Source organism: Aspergillus sclerotioniger (assembly GCF_003184525.1).
Source record: "Aspergillus sclerotioniger CBS 115572 chromosome Unknown BO94scaffold_8, whole genome shotgun sequence".
Classification (NCBI taxonomy): domain Eukaryota; kingdom Fungi; phylum Ascomycota; class Eurotiomycetes; order Eurotiales; family Aspergillaceae; genus Aspergillus; species Aspergillus sclerotioniger.
The window spans coordinates 1053553-1076339 of NW_020290998.1; the positions used below are offsets into that span (position 1 = coordinate 1053553).

The 22787-nt window shown below is 52.5% G+C and overlaps 6 protein-coding genes across 6 annotated transcripts; 5 read left to right on the forward strand and 1 right to left on the reverse strand.

The window, feature by feature from the left end:
- Nucleotides 1-5: 5 nt before the first annotated feature.
- Nucleotides 6-1682, forward strand: BO94DRAFT_617691 (SYLF and SH3 domain-containing protein; the record flags this gene model as incomplete). Its single annotated transcript, XM_025616838.1, has 4 exons — nt 6-48; nt 128-231; nt 301-1367; nt 1433-1682. The coding sequence occupies 4 exons, from the start codon at nt 6-8 to the stop codon at nt 1452-1454; spliced, it is 1236 nt and encodes a 411-aa protein (XP_025469692.1). The 3' UTR covers nt 1455-1682.
- A 2099-nt stretch (nt 1683-3781) lies between these two features.
- BO94DRAFT_564654 (putative telomere silencing protein Zds1) lies at nt 3782-7152 on the forward strand. The gene is made up of 2 exons (XM_025614442.1): nt 3782-6459; nt 6517-7152. Exons 1-2 carry the CDS (start codon nt 4162-4164, stop codon nt 6727-6729), a joined length of 2511 nt encoding a protein of 836 aa, XP_025469693.1. The 5' UTR covers nt 3782-4161; the 3' UTR covers nt 6730-7152.
- Nucleotides 7106-8037, forward strand: BO94DRAFT_488729 (SNARE domain- containing protein). Its single transcript, XM_025609072.1, has 3 exons — nt 7106-7503; nt 7593-7701; nt 7863-8037. The coding sequence occupies exons 1-3, from the start codon at nt 7478-7480 to the stop codon at nt 8019-8021; spliced, it is 294 nt and encodes a 97-aa protein (XP_025469694.1). The 5' UTR covers nt 7106-7477; the 3' UTR covers nt 8022-8037.
- A 7093-nt stretch (nt 8038-15130) lies between these two features.
- On the forward strand, nt 15131-17184 carry BO94DRAFT_544654 (arrestin family protein; the record flags this gene model as incomplete). The annotated part of the gene is made up of 5 exons (XM_025613192.1): nt 15131-15192; nt 15225-15419; nt 15481-15799; nt 15860-16288; nt 16348-17184. 5 exons carry the CDS (start codon nt 15131-15133, stop codon nt 17182-17184), a joined length of 1842 nt encoding a protein of 613 aa, XP_025469695.1.
- Nucleotides 17185-18168: 984 nt separating this feature from the next.
- BO94DRAFT_386149 (PH domain protein) lies at nt 18169-20603 on the forward strand. The gene is made up of 4 exons (XM_025607292.1): nt 18169-18689; nt 18750-18875; nt 18961-19053; nt 19116-20603. The coding sequence occupies exons 1-4, from the start codon at nt 18555-18557 to the stop codon at nt 20274-20276; spliced, it is 1515 nt and encodes a 504-aa protein (XP_025469696.1). The 5' UTR covers nt 18169-18554; the 3' UTR covers nt 20277-20603.
- Nucleotides 20604-20842: 239 nt separating this feature from the next.
- Nucleotides 20843-21936, reverse strand: BO94DRAFT_461716 (uncharacterized protein; the record flags this gene model as incomplete). Its single annotated transcript, XM_025607948.1, has 2 exons — nt 20843-21485; nt 21545-21936. 2 exons carry the CDS (start codon nt 21934-21936, stop codon nt 20843-20845), a joined length of 1035 nt encoding a protein of 344 aa, XP_025469697.1.
- Between the last annotated feature and the right edge of the window lie 851 nt (nt 21937-22787).

A 22787-nucleotide genomic window follows, 5' to 3' on the forward strand; every position in this document is an offset into this window, starting at 1 on the left:
TCAAAATGCCTCTCGGAATTCACAACCCGTTGCCTTCATCTTTAGGGAGTATGTTTCGCGCCGCTTTCATTTCAATTTCCCCGCAATTCCTTGACAGGTGGTTCAACTGGGACTCACAAACAGACAGGCGAGTGTAGAAAGGCAGGCAAAATCCTCACCTCCTTTATCGATCCACGACAAGCGTTTGGGCCTGATAAAGTCATTCCTCCGGAAATTCTGGCAGGTGCTAAGGTAACTAGAAACCCAATACCTTGCCCTTAGCTCGAAAGTCGCACCGCAACTGATTGCTTCTTTTTTTAGGGCCTTGCCATCCTCACTGTCCTGAAAGCTGGATTCTTAGGCTCAGCCCGATTTGGTTCTGGTGTCGTTGTCGCTCGACTTGCTGACGGGACTTGGTCTGCTCCGTCAGCCATTGCAACCGCTGGTGCTGGATTTGGAGGCCAGATTGGGTTTGAGTTAACAGATTTCGTCTTCATCCTAAATGATGCCGCCGCCGTTCGGACCTTTTCACAGGTCGGAACTCTGACGCTCGGTGGAAACGTTTCGATTGCTGCTGGACCGGTTGGACGAAACGCAGAGGCTGCTGGTGCGGCGAGTACGAAGGGTGTGGCAGCGGTGTTTTCATACTCGAAGACAAAGGGTCTCTTTGCTGGTGTCAGCTTGGAGGGAAGCATGCTGGTGGAACGTAAAGACGCGAATGAAAAGATGTACAACAGTCGGGTGTCGGCACGTCAGCTCCTCAGCGGGACTATTCGACCTCCGCCGGGCGCAGAACCTCTTCTGAGTGTGCTGAATTCGCGTGCCTTCTATGGCAATTCTCGGTCGGGCGGAGCGATGTATAATGACATTCCTGTCTACGATGATAGTCATGATGATGTGGTATGGGAGGGCCGCCGGGGCGACGCGTACGGTGAAGGAGTAAGGCGCGATCGCACTGGGGTCAGTGGCTCGGGCTCAGATGAGTTCAGAGACCGACCACGCCGTGCAAACACATGGGCGGACGATATCTACGACCGACCTGCTGGAGGGCTGAGTCGTTCCTCCACTACTCGGTACAGCGGTCGCACCGACACATCAGACTCATTCACCCGCAGCCGGAGCAATACTGCCCCGATAGAGGAAGACTACGTCTACTCAGACCGCAAGCCCAGCCGGCCCACGGCTCCTAAACCAGTCTTTGGCCAGCGGACGGGGGCGGCTCCTGCTTTACGCCAGGATCAGGCCATTGCGCTGTACGCGTTTGACGCGGACCAGGAAGGTGACTTGGGTTTCAAGAAAGGCGACATCATCACCATTCTCAAAAGGACTGAGAAGAAGGAGGACTGGTGGACTGGACGGATTGGAGACCGGGTCGGCATTTTCCCAAGGTAAGCGGATCCGTAATTCCAGACACCAGGCGTCTTGCTCCGTGAAGCTAATCAATCGCACCCAGTAATTATGTCGACACTGCCTAGAAGTCTCCTCACCCTAGATTGACTCACGCGGAATGATCTTTGACGACGCAAGTACCTTTTACGCTTTGTTCCTCTTACGGACGTTTCTCTGTTCTTCATGTCTGATTTTCAGCCCGCAAGCCATCTTTCAGGACACACCCCTCCAGTTTTTGTTCCAGAGATTCTTTTTCGGCTTTCCTGTGTAAGTGCCGGAGTTGCCAGTTGGATTGACCAGCGGATAAGTGACAAAATGGGAAGCTCGCACTTGTGTCTGTTTTTTTTGGCGATTGTTTTGCTTCAGTATATGCGTGTGATAGTTTTTTGACCGCCTTTGGGTATACATAAGACTCTGTCCCTACTTTGTTCTGGACTCCAGCTTCTACTATCAAAATGCATTTCCCCTCTTTGTTGCCGTGCGAAGGGGATGGTTGATTGGTTACGTTTTAGATAGGCCATAGACCGGCTCCTTGGGCCGATATGCCTCCATCCCTTGCAAGGGATAATGGAGTCGGACAAAGGAACGGGTGGCTGCCGATGAAAGATATGAAAGGTCTGGGGATTATCAAATTGTCGTCACCCAGGTTCCCTGCTCATCGCATCAGCGTATGTACATTCTTCGGGACGTCACCATACAACAGAACTCAACTAAGACCCATTGACCCGGGCCATTGGACCTTTGGACTAAGCCCCTCAGCAACATCCCGAAGTCATCGGGTGAGGCCCGTTCGACCAATGGAGGTCAGGAACACAAGGCACGAGACTCGCGTGGGTCTCACGCGAGAAGGAACGAAGCAATGCGATTGAGCGCACTGCTGGCTGAGAAACTGATTGTTCTTCCTCGCCTGTGTGTTGGGGGTGAATTCCTATGCCATATAATCAGTCTCTCCTAATCATACGAGGACAGGGCTAGGGGACGAAGCACATCAGCTGAACCTGCCGAAGATTACGAACTGACTCAGGCGATGTAGGTTAGACAGCTGGCAAAGAGAATGACGCGGTTTGAAGCAAGTGGACGGCGGTTATCCCTGTCGATCTATGTTGGAAAGACGGGAAGATCAATGAGCAGAAGCACGTTTCTATGCACTACAGTATTTTTTTTCTTGGGATGTCTGGTTAATGGGTGATAGGAGCCAGCACAAAAGGTTCACACCAAATGATAATCTCATTATGTTTCAATGTCTTTGATCTTGTGACTTGTTTTCATCCTTCAGAGGGGTCGTGCTATTGATTCAATACCATTTGTCCTTCCTTTGTACTCGAGGATGTTGGTATCTGGCTGGCAGTGACTGCTGTTGCATGCCTGTTCCAGTGACCTGTAAGGACAAGGATTATCTCCGCATGAGTGAGGGCTGCCTACCCACATGTGGAGTAATCCTTAGGTTGCAAACAGAAAATAAAAACATCTAGACAGCCCACATGCCAGGTAGTTTGTAGATAAACTCCCCCGAGCCCTAGCGAACTGGATAAGATCATCGATCATCGAGAGACCGTGCTACCGAGCATTAGAGCCCACCAAGAGCACGGGGTAATGCTGATCAGCGATCGCCCGCACAGAGTGCACTGAACAGGGTAATCACCTCATCTCTTTTTTCACTTTCCGTAGAGAAAAACCGAACAAGACTGTGGCCTGCCAGACGAATGATCAGCAGAGGGCAGTGGAGCAGAAGGCTGACTAAGAGGGCGGCGGTGCGGCCTTGCCCAAGATCCGAGGACTTGGAGAGAGCGTCGAGAACTGATACTTCCTTTTCCTCGACCGGACTCACTCAGTTCAACCCTGCACAGGCATCTGCAATCCCGATTTAGCCGTTGATGGTTTTCTGACAGGATCCTCACTTAGCCAGGAGTTCCTCCATTGCCCTGAAACCAATACTCGCCATCCAAGCCCAGCGCGGCGAGCCCAGCCAAACCAACCCACCACCGACCAACCACAGCGGCCTCCTGTCGGCCAGTCTCCAGGTACCTCAGCACCGGGCTACTCTACTTACCACCACCACCACCACCGACTGTTATTTCCATCCAGTCCCCCCCATCCCCATCATCTCCACGAGGAACCACGGCTGCCCATCTCAGCCTCGTCGCTCGCTCTCCTCCCCCCCGAGAACTTTCCTCCCCCCTCACACTCGAACTTTTTACCAGAATCGCATCTTCGGCCCCCGGATGCCTAGCCGTCATCGCCCTAGTCCTCTCTTTCCTCTCGTCACCCTGGTGGTTGCTCCTCTCCGTCGACGCTTCTTCCCCGCTCTCATGATTTCATGACTACCTTTTCTCTGCGTTGTCTTACGGCCCTGGTGGTACATTGACCTCCTCTCCACCAAACGACTTTCTTGATCCTCAGCCAACCCCGGGACGTTCTCCTGTCCGCCCCCCCGGTTAATTTGCTCTCATGCAGGTGCGTCACTTTCTTTATGTCCGCGTTATACCAAAATTTCCCTTTCTACCTCTCGCCCACTCTCCACGCTTGGAAAATGGCCCAGGGGCTCCCGGCCTTTGATTTACCTCCCCCCAAAGGACTGGTCTGGCAAGAAATTATCCGTTGAGCACGCACTGTGGACCCCCGACCCCTGTTTCAATTGTATTATTGAAGGACTCTCTCTAAACATAACACCATGGGTTTCAGGCTTCACCGAGCCCCTCTGAGCCTGGCGGAGGATATGCGACGAGGAGAGGCCATGTACCTCACCTCTCGATCAGCGACCCGAGTCACCATGTCACCGAAGCCATTGGCCATATGTACGATGACGATTACGACAAACGGGACTCCAGGCGACTTAGTTTCATATCCTCCCCGCTGAGCGAAGCCATCACAATCATCCCCACCAAAATTGCCGGCAGCGAATCCCCGACATCCCCACAATCTCTCCAAGTACAGCATCACCCAAACAACCGGCAGCCGAACGGGCAGTCATGGTCGCACGGAGCCCGGTCCTCAGAAAGCAGCCCGACATCTCCGGTGTCAACCATGTCTCCCGGATCAACCGACACGGCTACGACATCCTTTCCCTTGAACGATGTCGACTATGAATCCGACCCGGCCGCCGTAGCACAGGAATTGAGTAACTTAGCCGCAATTCGGCGGATGTCCATGGACGTTGCTGCTACAGATGACCCCGATCTCCCGAGCTTTTCCGTGCCATCCATAGCCCCCTCTCCCTCCGACGACGAAAATGATGCTTCGCGACTGTTTTGGGTTCCAGCCCGTTTACACCCGGAGCTGGCTCCGAAGGAGTTCAAGACTTTCCTGGAGAGCAAGGCGGAACAAATCAAGCGGAAATCCGGCGATTTTTCTGCCTTAGGCCCTGAGCGTGAAGGATCAATCGGGGGTTTGAGGCGAAAGCGGTCTATGCTATCCAGGCAAATTGACACCCCCCAAGGCTATACGGATGGCGCCGAGCGACTCGAACGCAAACGTTCACAATCGAAGCGCGATGTGTTAACCCCCAACCTACATGAATTAGAAACTATAGTGGACGATCTAGAGCCGCCGGCACCCAACGCAACGACCATCCTCGATGGAATCCAGAAGCTTGGGATCTCCACCGACGAAGATAGACCTATCCTTCCTCCCGCACCTCCGGGACACAGCCTCAGACGCTCGACAAGAACCCAGTATAGGAAGGCTGGAAGCTTAAAGAAAGGCGAAAAGGCACCGTATTCGAAGCGCATAGCGAAGACCTCCGAAACACATGAAACGCTCACGTCGCCCACTGCTTCATCTGGCGGTCAAGCGGTTTTGGGTCTCACACGGATGTCCACCGATCCCACTCCCAGTGTAACACGAGTCCAAGCCCCGGCCAAGTCGACGCAAGGCACACCACAGACGCCTAGCACGACAGCTGGCTCCACTGTTGACTCAGCCACAGAACAGTCGCAATCAGTGAACGAGCGCCCCCATGACCCGGCCTTATCGGAACCATCTGGCAGGGCAACTTCCCCTCAACAGCCACGCCAATGGCACTCACGGATCAGTTCCAATGGACGGTCAACTGTGAACGTCCCTGCTGCAGACCAGAAGATACCTGAGATTGTCGAAACGCCCCCTCCTGGAACTCCTGTCACGCCTTCTGCCCCGCCTTCTGCTTTGAGCCCACAACCGAGCGTTCCTCCGAAAGGACCCGTGGCTCAGGATAGAATTCATGATCGGAGCTCGAGTAAACGATCATTACACGGTCGCACCAGTGGCAAGGAGCCTGCGCCCTCCTTCAATGAATTTGCCAACACCCCGCAAGCTTTACCTGGCAACAGCACCCGGACAGACAACCTCTCCTATATTCCGACTTTCGAGGATCGCAAGGCTGAGCCCAAGGAATCCAAGGAATCCAAGGAGCCGAAGAAGTCGAAAGATAAGAAAGAGTCAGAAGGGGGTCGCAAATCGAGCTGGCACTGGCTGCTGGGTACCGAAGATAAGGACAAAGACAAAGAAAAGAAGAACAAGGACAGTGACTCCAAAAAGCTCAAGGCCAAGCTGGTTGACAAAGTACATGAGGCGGCGCATTCTTCTCCATCCTCGAACGATAGTAGTCAACGAGGACGCGAAAGTGTTGTCGTGGATCGACTGGATCCCAAGCTAGAAGAGGAGCGCCGGAAAGACAATGCGCGACGGACCTCTGGAGAAGCCAAGAAGGAGAAGGAGTCTGGGTTGTTCTCCTCCATCTTCGGTGGCAGTCGGAAGAAGAGCAGTGGTGATAGTGGCCATCACCACCATCATCATCACAAGAAGAGCACGTCTCGAAACCTGTCACCCGAGCCGCCTGTCCGTGAGCTGCGGCCAGACGTTGATTACGCTTGGACTCGATTCTCGATTCTAGAAGAAAGAGCCATCTATCGGATGGCTCACATCAAGCTCGCGAACCCTCGACGCGCTCTATACTCCCAGGTCCTGCTCAGCAACTTCATGTACTCATACCTGGCCAAAGTTCAGCAGATGCATCCGCACATGATGCTGGCAACATCAGCGGCGCAGAGGCAGCAGCAAAAACAGCAAGAGGAATATCAACAACAGCAACAACAATATCAACGATATCAAGAGGTGAGTACCTTTCAAAGCGCTGGGCGGTTATCGGCTTTGCTGACTATGGCGGGACAGTCTCAGGACCAACAATATTCCGATAGTTCCTACGATGATCCCCAAATGTACGAATATAACGACGATCCACAAGATCATTACAGCACCCATTCGCAAGATAGCAAAAGTGGCTATGAGAATGGCAATGCATATGGTCCGGGGCATTATCAATACGGTCACTCAACATTTGGCGATGATGTTCAGCTTGACGATGACGATGACGATATGTGGTGACAGGGAATATGCAGCTGGTTCCATTTATCGCCGTTGGTTTCATTGCAACTCACAAAATACCCTTTCTGCCAAGTCTGGTCAGTTCCCACGCTCTGTACACTGCTATTAGCCTTAACTTCTTGTGTCATCCTCCCATTCTTTCAATCCGTTGGTGGCGAACTCTTCCTTTCTATGCACAGGGAATATAAGGTATACCGAGCGAGCGCCTTGAAGCTCCTCTTTTCTCTATATAGTGGTCCTTTGAATATTCCACGATGACCGGGTAGGGCCAGATTTGACTTCTCGCCTTGGGTTTATTTGTTCGCATAGCGTCTGGGGTTTGTCAATTACTTTCTGTCCGGCATGACTGGGTGCCACTTTTTAGAACTCTAAATAACTCCAAACCGTATCACAGATAGTTCTGTGATGTTTCATGCTCCATTCATTCATTGTATCCTATCCCCAACATCAACTGTAACTTCAATCCTTAACCCCTATTCAAGCCCCATACTAGACTAAAGTAGACCGATCCACTCGAGCCGCGGCCTGCCATCGACGCCATCACGTGACCCCTATCTCCCCACAGCCTCCACAGCGTCATCCCATCCCGGGCACTCACTCTGCCTCACATCAAACGACAATCCCAACCGAATACCAACCCTCCCAACCAACCCAGACCACCACCCCCTTACCTTCCACAACAGCCTCATAAAACACCAACCCCTCCGAGAAACGAAACGATACCCACCTCCCCATCCCATCGAGCAAAATGGCCGAAGCCTACGAACGCGAACAGTACGCTCCATCCACTCACTCACTCACTCACACTCTTCTTGATAAATCAGAAATCCGGACAAATACTGACTGACATGAAATGCAAACAGACAGAATAATGCCCTTCTCAACTCCCTCTCGTCTAAAGTCTCCGCGCTGAAATCAGTCACCATTGATATTTATGATAATGCAAGGGATCAGGAGACGTTGGATCATTCGGTTCGTTATCTCCTTTTTGCTATTTGCGTTTGCGTTCTATTCTGTTTTGATTGGTTGTTTGGTTGAGGTATTGGCTTGTTGGGTTGGTCGTTGTGGTTTGGGGGGGAGTGATTGCATTTATCGCAACGTTTACTAACGATATGTCTGTATGTGGGCTATAGAATCAAGTATTCTCCTCCCTATCCACGAACCTGAAAGGTAGTGCGAGTCGGTTAACTCGTATGGCGAGACAAGGTGATACGGTTGCGGTGTTGAAGGTTGCGGGGATTGTGGTTACGGTTGGGCTGGTGTTTTGGATTGTGTTGGGGTGGATTTTTTGATCTCTGCTTCCTCCTGGTTTCTGTGGGCTGGGGTGGACTGGGGTGTTGGCTTGCGGGCGAGTTGATACCTATTTTTCTTAGTGTTTATTTACTTATTTGGTTTCCTTGTGGTTGGGTGCTGACTGGGGTTGGGGGACGGGGGTTGTGTTGAGTGTGGTTGAGGTGGGATATGGGGATGGGATGGGATTGTGTATAAATATGGATGCTTTTCTTTTGTGCTCTAGGTGGGTATACAGGCAGGCAGTGGGGAGACTGTGCTTTCTTGTCGGGTGCAGTGTATTACATATAGAGACATATTATATTATCATGTGAGATGTTCAATGATGATTTGGAGGTTTGATGCGTAGAATCTATCATTAGTTGCTTGGGAAACTGTAGAGAGAGGCACGATGTGCCATGTCCTTCGATCATCATCTTCGCCGGTTCAGTCAGACGCTCTTCAGTAAGGGTTCCATCTTGGATGAGGTAGTGCCAACAGGAAAGGGAAAGAGTTCGTGCAGGATCATATTGCTGGACGCATCTGATACAGTAGACTGCACAGGATCTGAATACTGATACAACGTCTCGATGCTATTGTTTGGATAGCCTTACAAAATGGCTTGCAAGCAACAGCCCAGTCGTGATGTGTCTCCTGAAATACATGGACGGAAGGATTTGATCGGATCGGCCATATCCGGCCTGGAGGTCTGCCTCGGGCGTTAATGAGCTCCACCTGATCAGAACCAGTGGGGTCCCTGTTACGATGCATTGCCATATGCCATACGGAGTACGCCGTTCGGTGTAGAGGCTCTGGATGATAAGGCACGCCGATAAGCTGTGTACGCTGAAGGTGATTAGTGGCATAAAAGCTGGAAAGGCGACGATAAGCTTGCCAATGAAACAAATAGACGTCTTAGATATGGTATCAGTCGCCACCAAGGTCGCGTCACATTCACAGCCTGGTCCCACGATACAGATAACAGGTCCACGGCGCGGTCTTCTGCTTCTGGCCCTTCTGAGGCGTTCTGTCCAATTATGGGCTTCCATGATGACACGACCATTTCCACTCTTATGGCATAGTCAAAGAGAACACTGCCACTGTGGTAGACGGTAGCACGTCAACCAGATCTGGAGCATCTACCTGCGGTATATATCGACCATTAGGAGTATTTCTTCGCCCTGGAAGGATATTGACAAGGATGTGATCTTTAGTGGGTCCAGAACACTGGAGCCTTCGTAAGACACGAATATAGAACGGACGAGGCCCTTGCAGCAGGGAGGACTAGGGTTGAAGCTTTGAGTTTACGGTCTGATTCCAACACGAGCACCATCGACCGTATAGGGGATTCCTAATTCAGCCGAGCACTCCTGAAAAAAGGGATAGTATAGATCTCGGGTATGGCTACCTGTCGGTGGTATTATCATGTGAAAGGGATGTGTGCATTCCGGTAGCATCACGTCATGCAATCAATGTGTGTGGCTGTGCTTTGACTGGTCAAATGCAGGCAAGGCCTGGTACAGCAGATAACCCCTCTTCATGGCGACACCCTCTGGATTAGTATCTAGAGCAAGAGCCATGAATTATACAGAAAATAGTCTTTTTGGTTGTCCCGATAAGAGGTGACGCATTCCGAATGATCCTCGAATATCGTTTCAAGCACGGCTGAAACCTAACGAAGTCTCACCATTTGCGTAAGGAGGATTATGCTTCCGAGACCAAGGTCGGAGTGAATGCTCATGGATGAGCGAATATTGCTGCGTAAGCACCTGTGGGGACAGGGGTCTGCAAAGTACGGGTAGATAGCTGCCGTACCGAAGTAACCGTGGGTTATACGGATGAGGGAGCTCAGGCCATGAAGACAACAAGGGAGCGATATGGCCGATGACGTCGATACGTCACGTACAGCTGCCACAGACGGAGAGCCGATCGCCTGGACCTCCGTCGAAGTCGACCTTCATGGATCAACCCGTGCCACAGTCTCCCTTCTTTGTTCACATCATCCCTCAAGCAGCGACCATTGGTTGGCATCGTTCCACAAGGGTTGGACCAAAGTCGACGATGGCAAGATAATGCCCAGGATTATCTAATCGGTAGTCGAGGTCGAGACCATCTCACAAGGTGCTAGCATGTAGATCTCGACCAGGCCCGCCGGTTAGCCCGATGTCCAATTGCAAAAGCCTTTGCCAGATGATGGGTCATGCCGTGGAAGGGGACGAGCTATTTTCCAGCGGGAGAAATGCTAGAGCCTAGATAGATCCCGACGAGAATGCCGTAGGGCCAGCGGTCAGCGCCCCAAGATAAGATGACGGCCGTATCATGTCCGGAGAAAAGGATCGAACCATATGTGGCGGGGGGGAGGGGGAGAGGGAGAGGGCCAGACTGCAGAGATGTTTTCGCGTAGCTCGGGTAAATAGCGAAAAGGCAGCTTCTCGGTTCGGGCCACGTGCCGTCCAGGACCGCCGCCCGTTGGGTCGTCGCGGCAGAAGACTACTTCGGACTACTGCTATAGTACTACCGACTAGTGTTACTAGTAATTCTCCGTCTTGGTTCATTCTCGCCATTTAAATGGCGCAAAAATCCTTATCCCGCTTCCAGACCCCGGTGTATCACTATCTACTGCACTTGCAACTTTCAAGCTTTTGCTGCATTGGGATCTGATGCCCGTCGAGCATGAAGGAGTGGGACCGACTGGCGGCAATCTCCGCCTCGGACATATTAAGAATCAATACTCCGTACAAGGTATGCCAGTAGTATGCCTGGTAGTAGTGCGAGATACGACGTTGCAGCCAAACACCAACAAGGAGCGGGTGGGAAAATCATCCAACTGGCAGTGGACAACGCAGTGACTGCGTCCGTGCTCCGTCCCTGGTTCAATCCATCTCATCCATTGGTCCGTCCGAGGAGACCAACGGTCGGAATCAGGGCCCTTGGCTGGCTGGTGGCTGATCTCCGACCGGCCAATAATTTCGTTAGGCCTCAGGATAAGGGAGACGAGGCTTCCCTGGAGATATTCCTGCACTACTCGCTGCCTACCGCTCCTCCAAGGTGTCTTGGTAACTTGTCTCATCCGATTACCACCACAATTGACAGCGTAAAGCATCAAAGGTATGGTCGCCTGTGATTCGCCAGCTTTCTGCGAAATGGGGACAGCGGTTCGTATGACGGAGCTAGAGGGCCTTTAGGTAGACCAGAGGACTCGGCAAGCCGAAGACAAATCAAGGCCCTACGGACCACGGCATTCCGTACCTAATCTTAGCTTCCGTACCTCATATCTACGTATCAGCCTAGAAATGGTGAAACACGGCTGACTGCACGTTGGCGGCGACTTGCAGTTGCAGCATCAATCTTGGATGTCTCGATATCAGAGATCATTGGTCTTTGATTGCACCCGCGTGCTCACGGAGATGAGTCTCTGCTAGGGCTGCGTCATCCTTGGGAAAGCTTTTCCAAATAGTCAGTAGTCTCAGACCTACTTTGTGCTCCTGGCTAGCAACGATGGTCACGATGACCATCTTCACAATAATACGCCAGGGAGGGTTGCAGTGCAACGGCAGGTCTTCAAGCGGTATGTACTTTGATGAAATTTTTTGACAGTCGGAGCCCCAATCTTAGGGCGGGCCTAGTTCCCTATCTTGGTCCACAATATTGACTTTGTTGGCTCAAATGATGTGATCACAGGTTAATTCTGCACATCATCCCCCGTCCGAAAATCTGTTCTGGAACCTTGACTCACCGACTCTGTCCGACCCAAATGTCCACTCGACCCTGAACTTTTGATGCGATTGAATTGACAAGGCTTGGTGACACCGATGAAGTGGGCCTTGCTCGTTTGGCGCCCGTGATTATCCTCAAGTCTGGAGCGTTCTCGTGAAATCATGGTTTGCGTCAAGACCACCTTGGCGGTGTGTCTAGGCTACTGGGGGGTTGCGGCCCGAAAGTTCCTCTCCTCCACCCAGCGTCATCATTACGGCCAAAAAAACTGGAATTGTCTGGGCCTCTGGTTACCACCGAGTGGTTGCGGGTAACAAAGCCCTTGTCATCCAGCCATTTTCCACCAGATCCATGCTCGGGAGTAGCAGCAGTGCGTAATCGTTGTGATGTCGCCAAAAATCGGGTCGCCGCTGTGGCCACCACCGGAGTTGGGCGAGTTTCCCCGATCTCCTGTCAATGGCTCCCGGAAGCGCCCGATGGCGGTGAAATACTAGATAATCACGGTTACTCGGGTCGTCCAATAGTCCAAAGCGTTAAGAACTTAAGGTCAGGTACCAGGGAGATCTTATTGCTAGTACTAGTATAATTGCTGATTCTAGAAGCTCTCCGGGAGCAGTTTCACATCAATTCAGCCAAGCTTGGTTGGATGCTCTCGTGTCGCCCAGCAACCCCCTCGCTCCGCCAAACCCGGCCAGCGCATTCTTCCTGCCATGTATCATCGTCGGGTCGCAGATGAATGACGATTATGTCCGAGGGCCAATTCTGCATCCGATGCGCTGTACTCCGGACTGCCGTGTTACTCCGCATGGGGCCCATGTTGAGGACGACGAAGCTTTGTAGATCATCGTCACCGGCAGCTGCACCGGACAGGGAGTAGAATCAGTCATACCACGGGGACTATGTTCAACCTGCAGAGCAATTCCTAAAAGTAGGTTGATCTCCGCATCAAGCTACTATGGATGAGACATCCCTTTGCGTGTCGCCGCCATGTCAAGCTACTCGATGTAACGATAATAATCGAGCCCAATTTGGCCCCATCTGATTTGGTGGCCGCCGTGCATGAATTACGCGATTACCATGTCGATATCAAAGGTTTCATATCTTTCCCCTTTTCTAGTGCCGACTGCTCCAGGGGGTCATTGGTGGTCTCACTCGGTAGCGTGGGCTAACTTGCCTGTCTAAAATACCCGTGGTGGAGTGGTGGTCGGAAACCAATGGTCCTGCCCGACATATTGGAATGGAGACGTCTCTCCACTTCAGGCATTGGCTTGCGAAGCTCGGCTTGCTTGGGCCGGAGCTGTCTTTAGGATGCATGTATGTACATGGGTAGGTAGTGATTCTACTTTTCAGAGAGGGTTCTTACCTTGTTGCCAGGGAAGGTTGTACGTTGAGGGTACTGTCTTTCATATCCCCCCCCTCCTACTCCATACTCCGTACTTTATTTCTTATCAGCTTCGGGCCGCACATGGCTTGATTATCAAAATGTCATGCCACCCACCCAGGGAATTTCTGCAGAAATACGGGGTGGTGTGTCCACAAAGGGGGGGAGACGAAGTCACAACAACATATGACACCCAAAGGGCCAGAAACAGACCCGAGGGGGGTGTGCAGGGTTCAGAGTAGCATGATAAGCAGATCATCTGGTGGGGCCTCAGGAGTGACGAATGCTAGGGTGAATTGGTCACGATCTCTTGCATGGTCCTGCAGCTGGGATTGAAAGCTGTCGTGCTACAGCCCTGCGGGCTGGACGCGCGCCTCCCTGGAACGGATTGAGGGGTGGGTGGGGAGGGGTAACGACGTCTGAGCACCTACTGGTGTCGACGCGTCGCATCACAGCTCTCCAGCATGGTGGTGGTGAGGACCGGGAGGGATGAGTTGAGATGATATCCAAGGATTGGAGGGTTGGCAGGCCGGCTGTTCCTGCGGAATCTCTAACCCGATTTGCCCCAAGAAGACTAGATCGAGAATCATGCGGGAAGGATGATCCCGAGGCATGCACTTTGCACCCTACAATTGCAGACCACCGGAGCAGGGAGTTGTTCCTTCAGGCGGAGGGGAAACAAAAGGATGATTAATTAATGTTACCTCGAGGATCGTCATTTGCGATTATCATTACTCTTCTCTCCAAATCCCCATGTCATTTGCCTTGTGAATCCGCCGGATAACCGGACTGCCGCCAAGGCCTAGGGCCGATCTTACGAGCAACGCTTCCATGAGATAAAACCGGACGATCCCAGGGGATGGATGGGCCTTGCTGGGTCTGATAAAAGTCTTGGTCTTTCGCTCTCGCTCTCTCCCTCTCTGACACTCGGTCCCTCGGCCAGCAACACCGAGTAAATCCAATAACCCAACACCAAGACAGAGATTAATTACGTGCCCTACTACTACTCCATACCTAGTCCAGGGTACTTTTCCCGTACTCCAATCTCCATACCGTGACAGTTCACCCCTCCCTCCGACGGTGTTCCCAGCCCGCCCAGCCAGCCCAGCCTTGTTTCTTACAGGGACCCGGTGGCATCTGGTTCCTGCGCCCGCGGCGATTTCTCCGGTATGTTTGTGATGTAACGTATTATTTGTACTGAGCTTTTGCCTCCCATTGCTCTTGCTATGTTCGTTGCTGCTTTCTCATTCTCACCTCTTCCCGGGTTACTTTCTTCTTAACTTTGTGTCCTGTCGCCCTCCCCCAGTCCCCACACATTCCATCCCAGGGTGACCAGAGACAGCTGCCATCCCTTTCGGCCTACCTACTGTTTTCTACTTCTCCCCTAGAAGCTCTTCAGTCTCCGCTGTCGATACCAATTCACTTTCTCAGTCTCACCTTGGATACTGACTCCCTTGTCTATCAAAGCCTTGTCTCTCTCGCCGTGCTATCTTTAGATAGCGGGATTAGTTTATCATCGCCGGGCTTAGTCAACACCGGTGGTAACAACTAATCGCCTCATCGCCGGGTCACATAACCCAAAAATTTCCCTACCCAAGGACCGCCTTGCCACTCCCGGCCTAAAAGACTCTCCGAGCGACCCAAATACGCAAGTGACGGAAACGGCTGCTGCGAGGCCCCACCACCACCACCTGCTTGCTCATAGTGGGACCCGTCCTCGACCCGGTCTTGCCTGCAAATCTGGACAGTCCGTAGCAGATCAGTGGCAGGCTTTACCTATTCCCTTTCGCGCCAAAGTCCCGTCGCATTGTCGTGGTTCCTTGGACACTTCTTTTTAAATTTTCGTGCTCTTTTTTTTTTTAACCTTTTTCTCTTTTTTTTTTTTTTACGTTTCTCCTTTTTTAGCTCCGATTAAATACATCACCCTCCCGCTCATCCACTCTCCCTTTTCACTCCATCCATATCACCCATATATTCCCCCCTGGCCCCTTCCAGTCTACTAGCAGCTGCACACGAGCAGCTGTTGGTTGAAACGTCATGGCTCTCAGTTTCTTTGGTGGCGGAGGCAGCTCCAGTCACGCGAAATACTTTGATATCCGGTGAGTCATGGGTCTCGCACTTGCTCCGGCAGACCGGCATCCTTCCTGAATATGACGACTAACCCGGTCCTGTCGCACAACAGCCTCGATGAAGATTACATTGTGTTCCGGGGAGGAGAAGAGGAAGCCGCCAGTGCTCATCTGAGCGGAAAGCTCATTCTTTGTCTCTCGGAACCATTATCCATTAAGCACATCAGACTCCACCTCACGGGTATATCTCGGGTTTGGTAAGTGCTGCCTGCGAACCCTTCAATGTCCCGAGGAGGCGAACTAATCGAGCTTCATTAGCTGGCATTTACCATCCAGTACTGCCGGGGGCGGCAGAAAGTCGTGGAGAGAGCGAGTATTTTACGAAAAGACGTGGCGATTCAGGGATGCGGGTAAGAGCAAGACTGAAGTGCTGCCCGCCGGCAACTACGAATATCCCATCAACCTCGTTCTCGAAGGCTCCATGCCGGAGAGCGTTGAAGGCCTTACCGACACCTACGTGACCTATCGTTTCAAGGCGGAAATTGGACGCAAGTATGCCAAGGACATCATCGTTCGCCGCCCGCTCCGCATCATTCGGACCCTGGAGCCTAGTGCTCTTGAGCTTGCGCACGCTATGGTAAGCGGTTTTTATGATAGATCCTGTGTGCAGGTGACCCTCTCTAACTCTGCACTATAGTCAGTGGAAAATGTCTGGCCAAACAAGATTGAATACTCGATCAGCACCCCAACGAAAGCAGTCATCTTCGGAACCAGTATCCGTGTGGACTTCAAGCTGATCCCCCTGCTTAAGGGACTCAGAATCGGGCAGATTGTCTCTCAACTCATTGAAAGCCACGACCTCACACTGAACCCAGAAGATCCCGATTCCATTCGCAATACATACAAAAGCACGAGGACTATCTTGAATGACGAACATGAGCTCGACGAGGATAATGGGCTGGAAATCATTGATGAAATGGCAGAAGGATTCCAGTTTTCACGCCACCTGGAGCTACCCAAAACCTTGGCCCGATGCTTGCAGGACACCGACACTAGGGGCATCAAGATTCGTCATAAGCTCAAGTTCCGCGTTCAGCTACTGAATCCTGACGGACATGTCAGCGAGGTACGCAGATCTGTCGTTATGGTAGTTGTGCTGGATAACTAATCTCGATCTTGTTGCAGCTTCGCGCCACCCTCCCTGTCTCCATCTTCATCTCTCCTAACCTTGCCATTGACGAGAACAACAACCTGGTCGACCAGACCCCCCAAACGGCACAAAGGGCCATAGATGATCTTGCTCAACAGGCCCCTCCATTGTACGGCGAGCACCAATTTGACCAACTGTACAGCGAACTTGACCCCTCCGGCTACCGCACCCCGGGCCCTGGAAGTGGCCCAGGTACACCTTTCGGTACTCTTAGCCGTAACTTATCGGCCGAGAACCTTGCTTCCATGAATGCCTTGACCAACACGGACATCTCCGCTTCTGCCTTGCACACGCGTCTTGCAATTCTCCGCGCGAACGGACATAACCACCACTCGCCTACCGACCAGGACCATACGGAAAACGAGAGTCGCCGCCTGGGTATTCCTCCCGATTATTTTGGACCGTCATCAGCCCCCAATTCACACAGCCCCACAAGCCCTGAGCTCTCTCGGCGTCCCTCCGATGAGGTAGATCACGACTACATCCACTCTGGAATGGCGACACCCTACCATCCACAATATGCAGAGGTCGAAACCCTCAGCCGTGTTCCAAGTTACTCCACTGCTGTCCGCAGTACCGTTCGCCCGTGCGATTCCGAGTTACCAGACTATCAAGCTGTGATCGCCGAGGACGTTATCATCTCCGCTCCTCAGTCGCCTCAGCAGGCCTATATCCGCACTGCCGGTCGTGGGTCCTCATACTTCTCAGCTATCGATGCACTTCACAGTCGGTCTGGCCTCCTTCATTCCACCTCCAGTCATGATGACGATGACCGTCGACTGCGTCTTGTTCAAGCTCGAGCCAGGGTCTAATTACGTTACAGATACCATTAAGAGCAATAGACGTCCAATGCAAGGATCTGGTGGAGTTTGAGCCTCTCTCTGCTCTCAGGTCCTGGCTTTTCGGGCGAAGGCGCGACTGGCTCCGCCTGACCACCTTTCGCAAGACACCACATACCACTTCACATATCTACCGGGACTCAGATGCTGGCCGTCTGAGGACAATGCGCTTCAGATCCCAGTCTATGCCATAGAAAAACGTGTATTTTCATGAGGACAGCACGGTGGTTGCGTTGAGCTTCTGATTCTCTATCACATCCTTGTTCTCGGGGCGGGGTTTCATTTACCGGCGTTTGCAACTAATAGACGGGTTGGGTTGACAGGGAGTCTGGGTCTCTTTTCTTTCAACCTGTTCATTTTCCTCCTGGGGATGACAGGCACATTACGAGCAAATATTTGATGACCAGGCGTCGGCACGAGTTATGCACATGTTACCCAAAATCCCCACGGGGGGCATTTTTTATTTTACCTGTTAATAATACCTTAGCATTAGCGTTACGAGTCGACAACGATAGACATGCGAATTTTGATGCACGTCCACTGAAGTCTGAAATTGACACCACTCCGTAGTATCTATCTAGGCCTCCTTCGGATTCATGATGGGAGTCACGCTGATGCTCCGACTGGATGCCGCCACACGACCCGAGGGGCGCCCCTGAGAGTGTGGCTGAGCGGATGCTAGAGTCGGACTAACAATTGCTTCGTTGCCGGCGGATCCGCTTGCGGAGTTGGCATTTCCGAAGGGGGCATGGCGTGATCGCTCCAGGCTTCAGGCTTCAGGGTGTCCAGCAGTTGACCATCAGTCGGACATCGGGATGCACACGGTCAGACCATCTGTTGCGATCACCACAACCGGAACGGATTGGGGGGGGGGGGGAAGTGGAAATCCAGCGGGCGATCAATTCAATTCCTCTGATTTCCTGGTCTGGTCCTGAGCAATGAGGGGTAAACTCACGGGCGGTGACTTCATCGGTCGATCCCTTGCCGTTTTAATGATGCGCGCACCACCCTGGCCCCCTCCGGCTTCATTGCCAGTCCACCGATCTTAGCTTCGGCCTCGCATTATTTGCGTTTGGCGCTTAAGGATTAAATTATCGGGGTCAATCGGTCTGTACTTTACTACTTTCTAGGCCTCTCCCTAGTATCTACGTAACCGCTCGAGAGCATCGCCCCACATCCTCCGCTTCGCCGTAGGCTGGCTGCCTCTAACGATTCGACCGTCTCGACTAGCCTGAGATCGCGCTTCCGGTGTCCTCCACTGCGATTCCCGACGGCAGTTTTTGTTCCTCTTGTCGACTTCCCTCCTCCAGCAGCCCTGTCAGGATCCGTCCCCGCCAGCAACAATGTCGGCTCCAACCAGTCCCGTGGAGCACAAGCTCCCCCAGCGCTCGGGCACCATCGCGAGTACGATGACCGGCGTCAGTCGTCGCACTTCCATGAGCGATGATGAGGCCATCCCGGGGTCTGACAGCAATGAGGTATGCGAGGAGAACAATATCAGCTTCCTGATATGTTGCTGATCTTTTACTGGCTGTTAGACCACGAATCTCCTCCTCGAGCGTCTCCGTGCTTGGAAGCACATGTGTGGATACCTGGAAGAGTACGTTTCCGCGACAGCAAAGGTGTCCAAGTCGCAGGCAAAGGATTTCGAGAAGGTCTTGAAGGTGCGCGGGGCTAGGCCCATCTCTCATGCTTTTCGCAAGGGCGTCAACAGTGGTTTTACTGATACGATGGGTTTGTGGCATGCAGACTGTGAGCGACCCTCTGCGGGAAGGTCATCATTTCTCCCAGAGCGCTGGAGGCGTTGCTGGCTGGTTTGAGAATATTCGGGCCAACACTCAGGTAAATTAAAACTCGGATACTATTCTTTTGGAAATCACGACATCAACTCACGGTCCGTTTAGGGCATGGTGAACCTATACCTGGACTCTGAGAAGAACCTGAAGGGATCGGTGCTGCCGCCGTTGGAGCGTCTCCACAAGGAGATCAAGGCCAAGTCCAAGGAGCTGCAGAACGGCGCTGCTAAGGGCGCAAAGGCTGTTGACAAGGCTCGGGGTGTTACCCAGAAGCACATTGAGCTCCTCGCCCAGAACACGGCCACACTTGATGCTGCATCCCATAACAAGATTGAAACATCCCATGACCCTTACATTCTGCGTCGTGGTGTCACCCATCGCTTGAACAAACAGATCATTGAGGAGAACAACAACCGCCAGGATCTGATCGCAGTGCAGAACAACTTCCAGCAGTTCGAAGCCCATGTCCTGCAGACTGTCCAGGGCGCCATGGAGCAGTTCGTCACATACATGGGTGGTCAGCTAGACCGCCATCGTGCTATGTACACGGACATCCTGGCCACAGGTCAGAGAGTCCCTCCGGACTTCGAATGGGTCAACTTCATGACCAGAAACGACCACATCCTTGTGAATCCCGATGCGCCCCCGCGGGCACTTGCCAACATCACTTTCCCCAACCAGGAGCACCGTGCCACCAAGCCGGTCATCGAGGGCACCCTGGAGCGGAAGTCCCGCGCCATGCTCAAGGGCTACAGCAGCGGCTTCTACGTCGTCACTGCCGCCCGCTACCTCCACGAGTTCAAGGACAACGACGATCTCCGCCGCGACCCGGCCCCGGAGCTGTCCCTGTACTTGCCTGACTGCGTCATCGGCGCTATCGACGGCTCCAAGTTCAGCGTCAAGGGCAAAGACGTGTCGGGCGGCAAGGTCGGCAATGCTTTCCACACGAACACCGAGCTGAGCTTCAAGGCAGCCAACTCCAACGAGGCCGAGAAATGGTGGACTGCCATCAAGGATGCCACCCGTGCTCCAATCCACACGTCGTCCTCCACCACCACCTCGCCAACAAGCCCTGTAGCTGCCGAGAACACTCAGCCGCCCGCCTATGCCGAGAAGGAGGCCGCGGCCGCGGCCGCTCCCGCTCCCGCTCAGGCCCAGTCCCCGACTTCTCCTGCTGCAGTCTCTCGCACCAACACCAGCACCTCTGGCACTCTCCCTACTGCTTCCGGTGCGGCAGCAACTACTCCAGCGGCGGAGGAGAAGGCCTAAATGCTTGGTTTCTATTCTCATATATCAATCACGAGTTCGTGTGTACTCGCTTTCCTTTCTCGCGTATCGATAGTGTAACACACCTTCGGTACTTTGCTGCTTTTTTCGTCGATAGTAATGGATTTTTGTTGAGCTTTCTACTTGAATATATACCTGTTTTAACGATCACTTTGGATCTTAATGTATTTAATTTGCTTGCTACGAGGTTTGACACAACGCAGGTCAGTGACTAGTTTTATTGTTATACCCTGTTGCTCCTTTTCCTTTGGATTTGTCGTGTTCTCGAGTAACAGTATACAGAATGAATAGGTCTATTTAGTCTATTCTTCCACGCATATATTTATGTTGATTAGGTGGTGGATGATGTCTTCAAAAGTACACATTTATTGCAACATACCTGGGAGAAGGTAAGAGATATATCGATAACAATTTGAACGCTCAAAGTGACAACAAACGTTGGGGAGAATCATGCGAACTCGTATCAAGATAGACACAGTTGAGAAGAGAATAATAATAGGTAGGCAGTTGATACAACGAAAGAAATCGGGGAATAATTTGCACATGCTCTAGAAATCCTCCGGGCTCTCGAGATCCGAAAGTTTCTGGCTCAGGAACCTCCCTAACGCTGCGGACTTCGATTCCAGCGCAAGCAGGATGGATGGTGAGGTGGAGAGATTCAGACTCGCAAGACGGGCTAGGTCACTGCTGCGGTCGATTTCGTACTGTGTTTCAAGCTGTGCATCTGAGCTAGTGTCATTCCCGCCATGGCCTCGGCCTCCGTTGGCTGCGACGACGCTAGCATACGTCCGTCCATCATTCAGGGCTTCTGGCCCAGACGTGTGGTCGGATCCAAGCGGCGTAGAGCCGTTCAAAAGACCTTGTGCGCCGTTCGGGCTCGTTGCGTCTTCCGCATTCCCTGATTTTGATGGCCCAACTGCGGCAAGGAGGACTTTGTCCGCTATTCTGGTCACGACTGCAACGAGGTCGTCAAGTTCGAATACGATAGACCCAACATCGCCTAGCGAGGCGGAGGGGGTGGTGACATATGACGATGGATGACTGGCTGGGTTCACGCCGGTCAGGTTACCACAGGATGCATTCTTCGCGTAGCATGTATAAGCTGCTCCATACGTTGCACTCAGGTTGCGCAACTGCCGGGACGGGAGAGAGGAAGCGTATGCAAAAATGGCGCCATTGGTAGCGAACACCCTATGTCAAAACGGGACGTTAGCAGACCTAGTTTTTGGGGACAGCAGGAACGCTCGTACATCATTGATGTGATTTCCGGAGGCGAGAGGTTATCCTCTAAGAGGTCACTAAGCGCCTCCGCATCCAGCATTTTGATATCTGGAAGACCGGGAATCATGCTTTCTTCGATGTACTGCTCGTGGCAGTCTCCGGGTGCGATGTCTTCAAGGGCTTCTTCGATAGCCCAGCCCTTAGGCGGAGACCAAGAACAGTCCTCCGGGAAGAAGAAGCAGTTGTCCCAGTAATCGCGGTCGTCGTAATCGTACTCGATTGGATCTTCTGAGTATCCGAGGAGGTCTTGCGCGTACTGAACAGGGCTTCGTGCCCAGTAAGGACGGTACGGAGGGCCAAAGGGAGCGCTGGGTTTCTGGCTCGAGATATCCGGTCGCACTGGATTGTCATATTCAGCCATTTTGCCTCAGTAGGAAAGTGACGACTGAGATGTCCTGAAGGGTATGAAGAATAGGTGGATTTAGGGGGATCAGAGGTTCCGACGAAGTGTGGGTGTTGTAAAAGGGCAGAGGACAGCCTTGCGTAGGTAAGATGAAACAGAACGGCGGTGGTACAAATGATGCACAAGGAGGGATATAAGGCGCCTCTTCTAATTTCCTTTTGCCGGGGGGGCATGAGGAGCATAGTCAAGTGGGATCCCCAGCCCAACCCTGAGCCCAAAGTTCGCGTCTCATGGTCGAAGGAGGCGTGGTATGATCCATGACGTTCCAGAACACAGGGAGCAGGCCGTGGGGGGACCGTCTCACGGAGGAATGTCGAACCTGGGGGCCAATGGCCAGGGAGGAGTTGGGGGAAGGTAAAAACACGAGAATGGCATAGGTTGGGAGGGAAAGGAGAAAGGGAGAGAAAAAGAAACGAAAAGTGGCAGTCAATGGCCAACAAGACCGATGTTGCCGCGAGTGCGATGATCGCTTGGACACAGGACGACGATCCGAGGGATTCCTTGCCAAAGGAGCGGGATGAACACAGGATAAAAAGAAAGCACGAACCTTATAGAAGATGAGAGCGACCTGCGCTAGTGGTTTGGAGGGAACACGATGCTGCAAAGCGAACGACTAGAAACTGCCAAGGCGAGGTCAGTGAGTGAGGGCGTAGATGATCGGACTCGGGAGAGTTGGGGGATTCCGAGGCAGAAAAGAAGTATGGGGTATCGGGCCTCTCACCGCCTTTCTGCGACGTTATTTATCCTTTTCCTTTCGCGATACGGAGTAGAGAACGACATCAGTAGTGAGTGAGTCATGGGACTAGCCA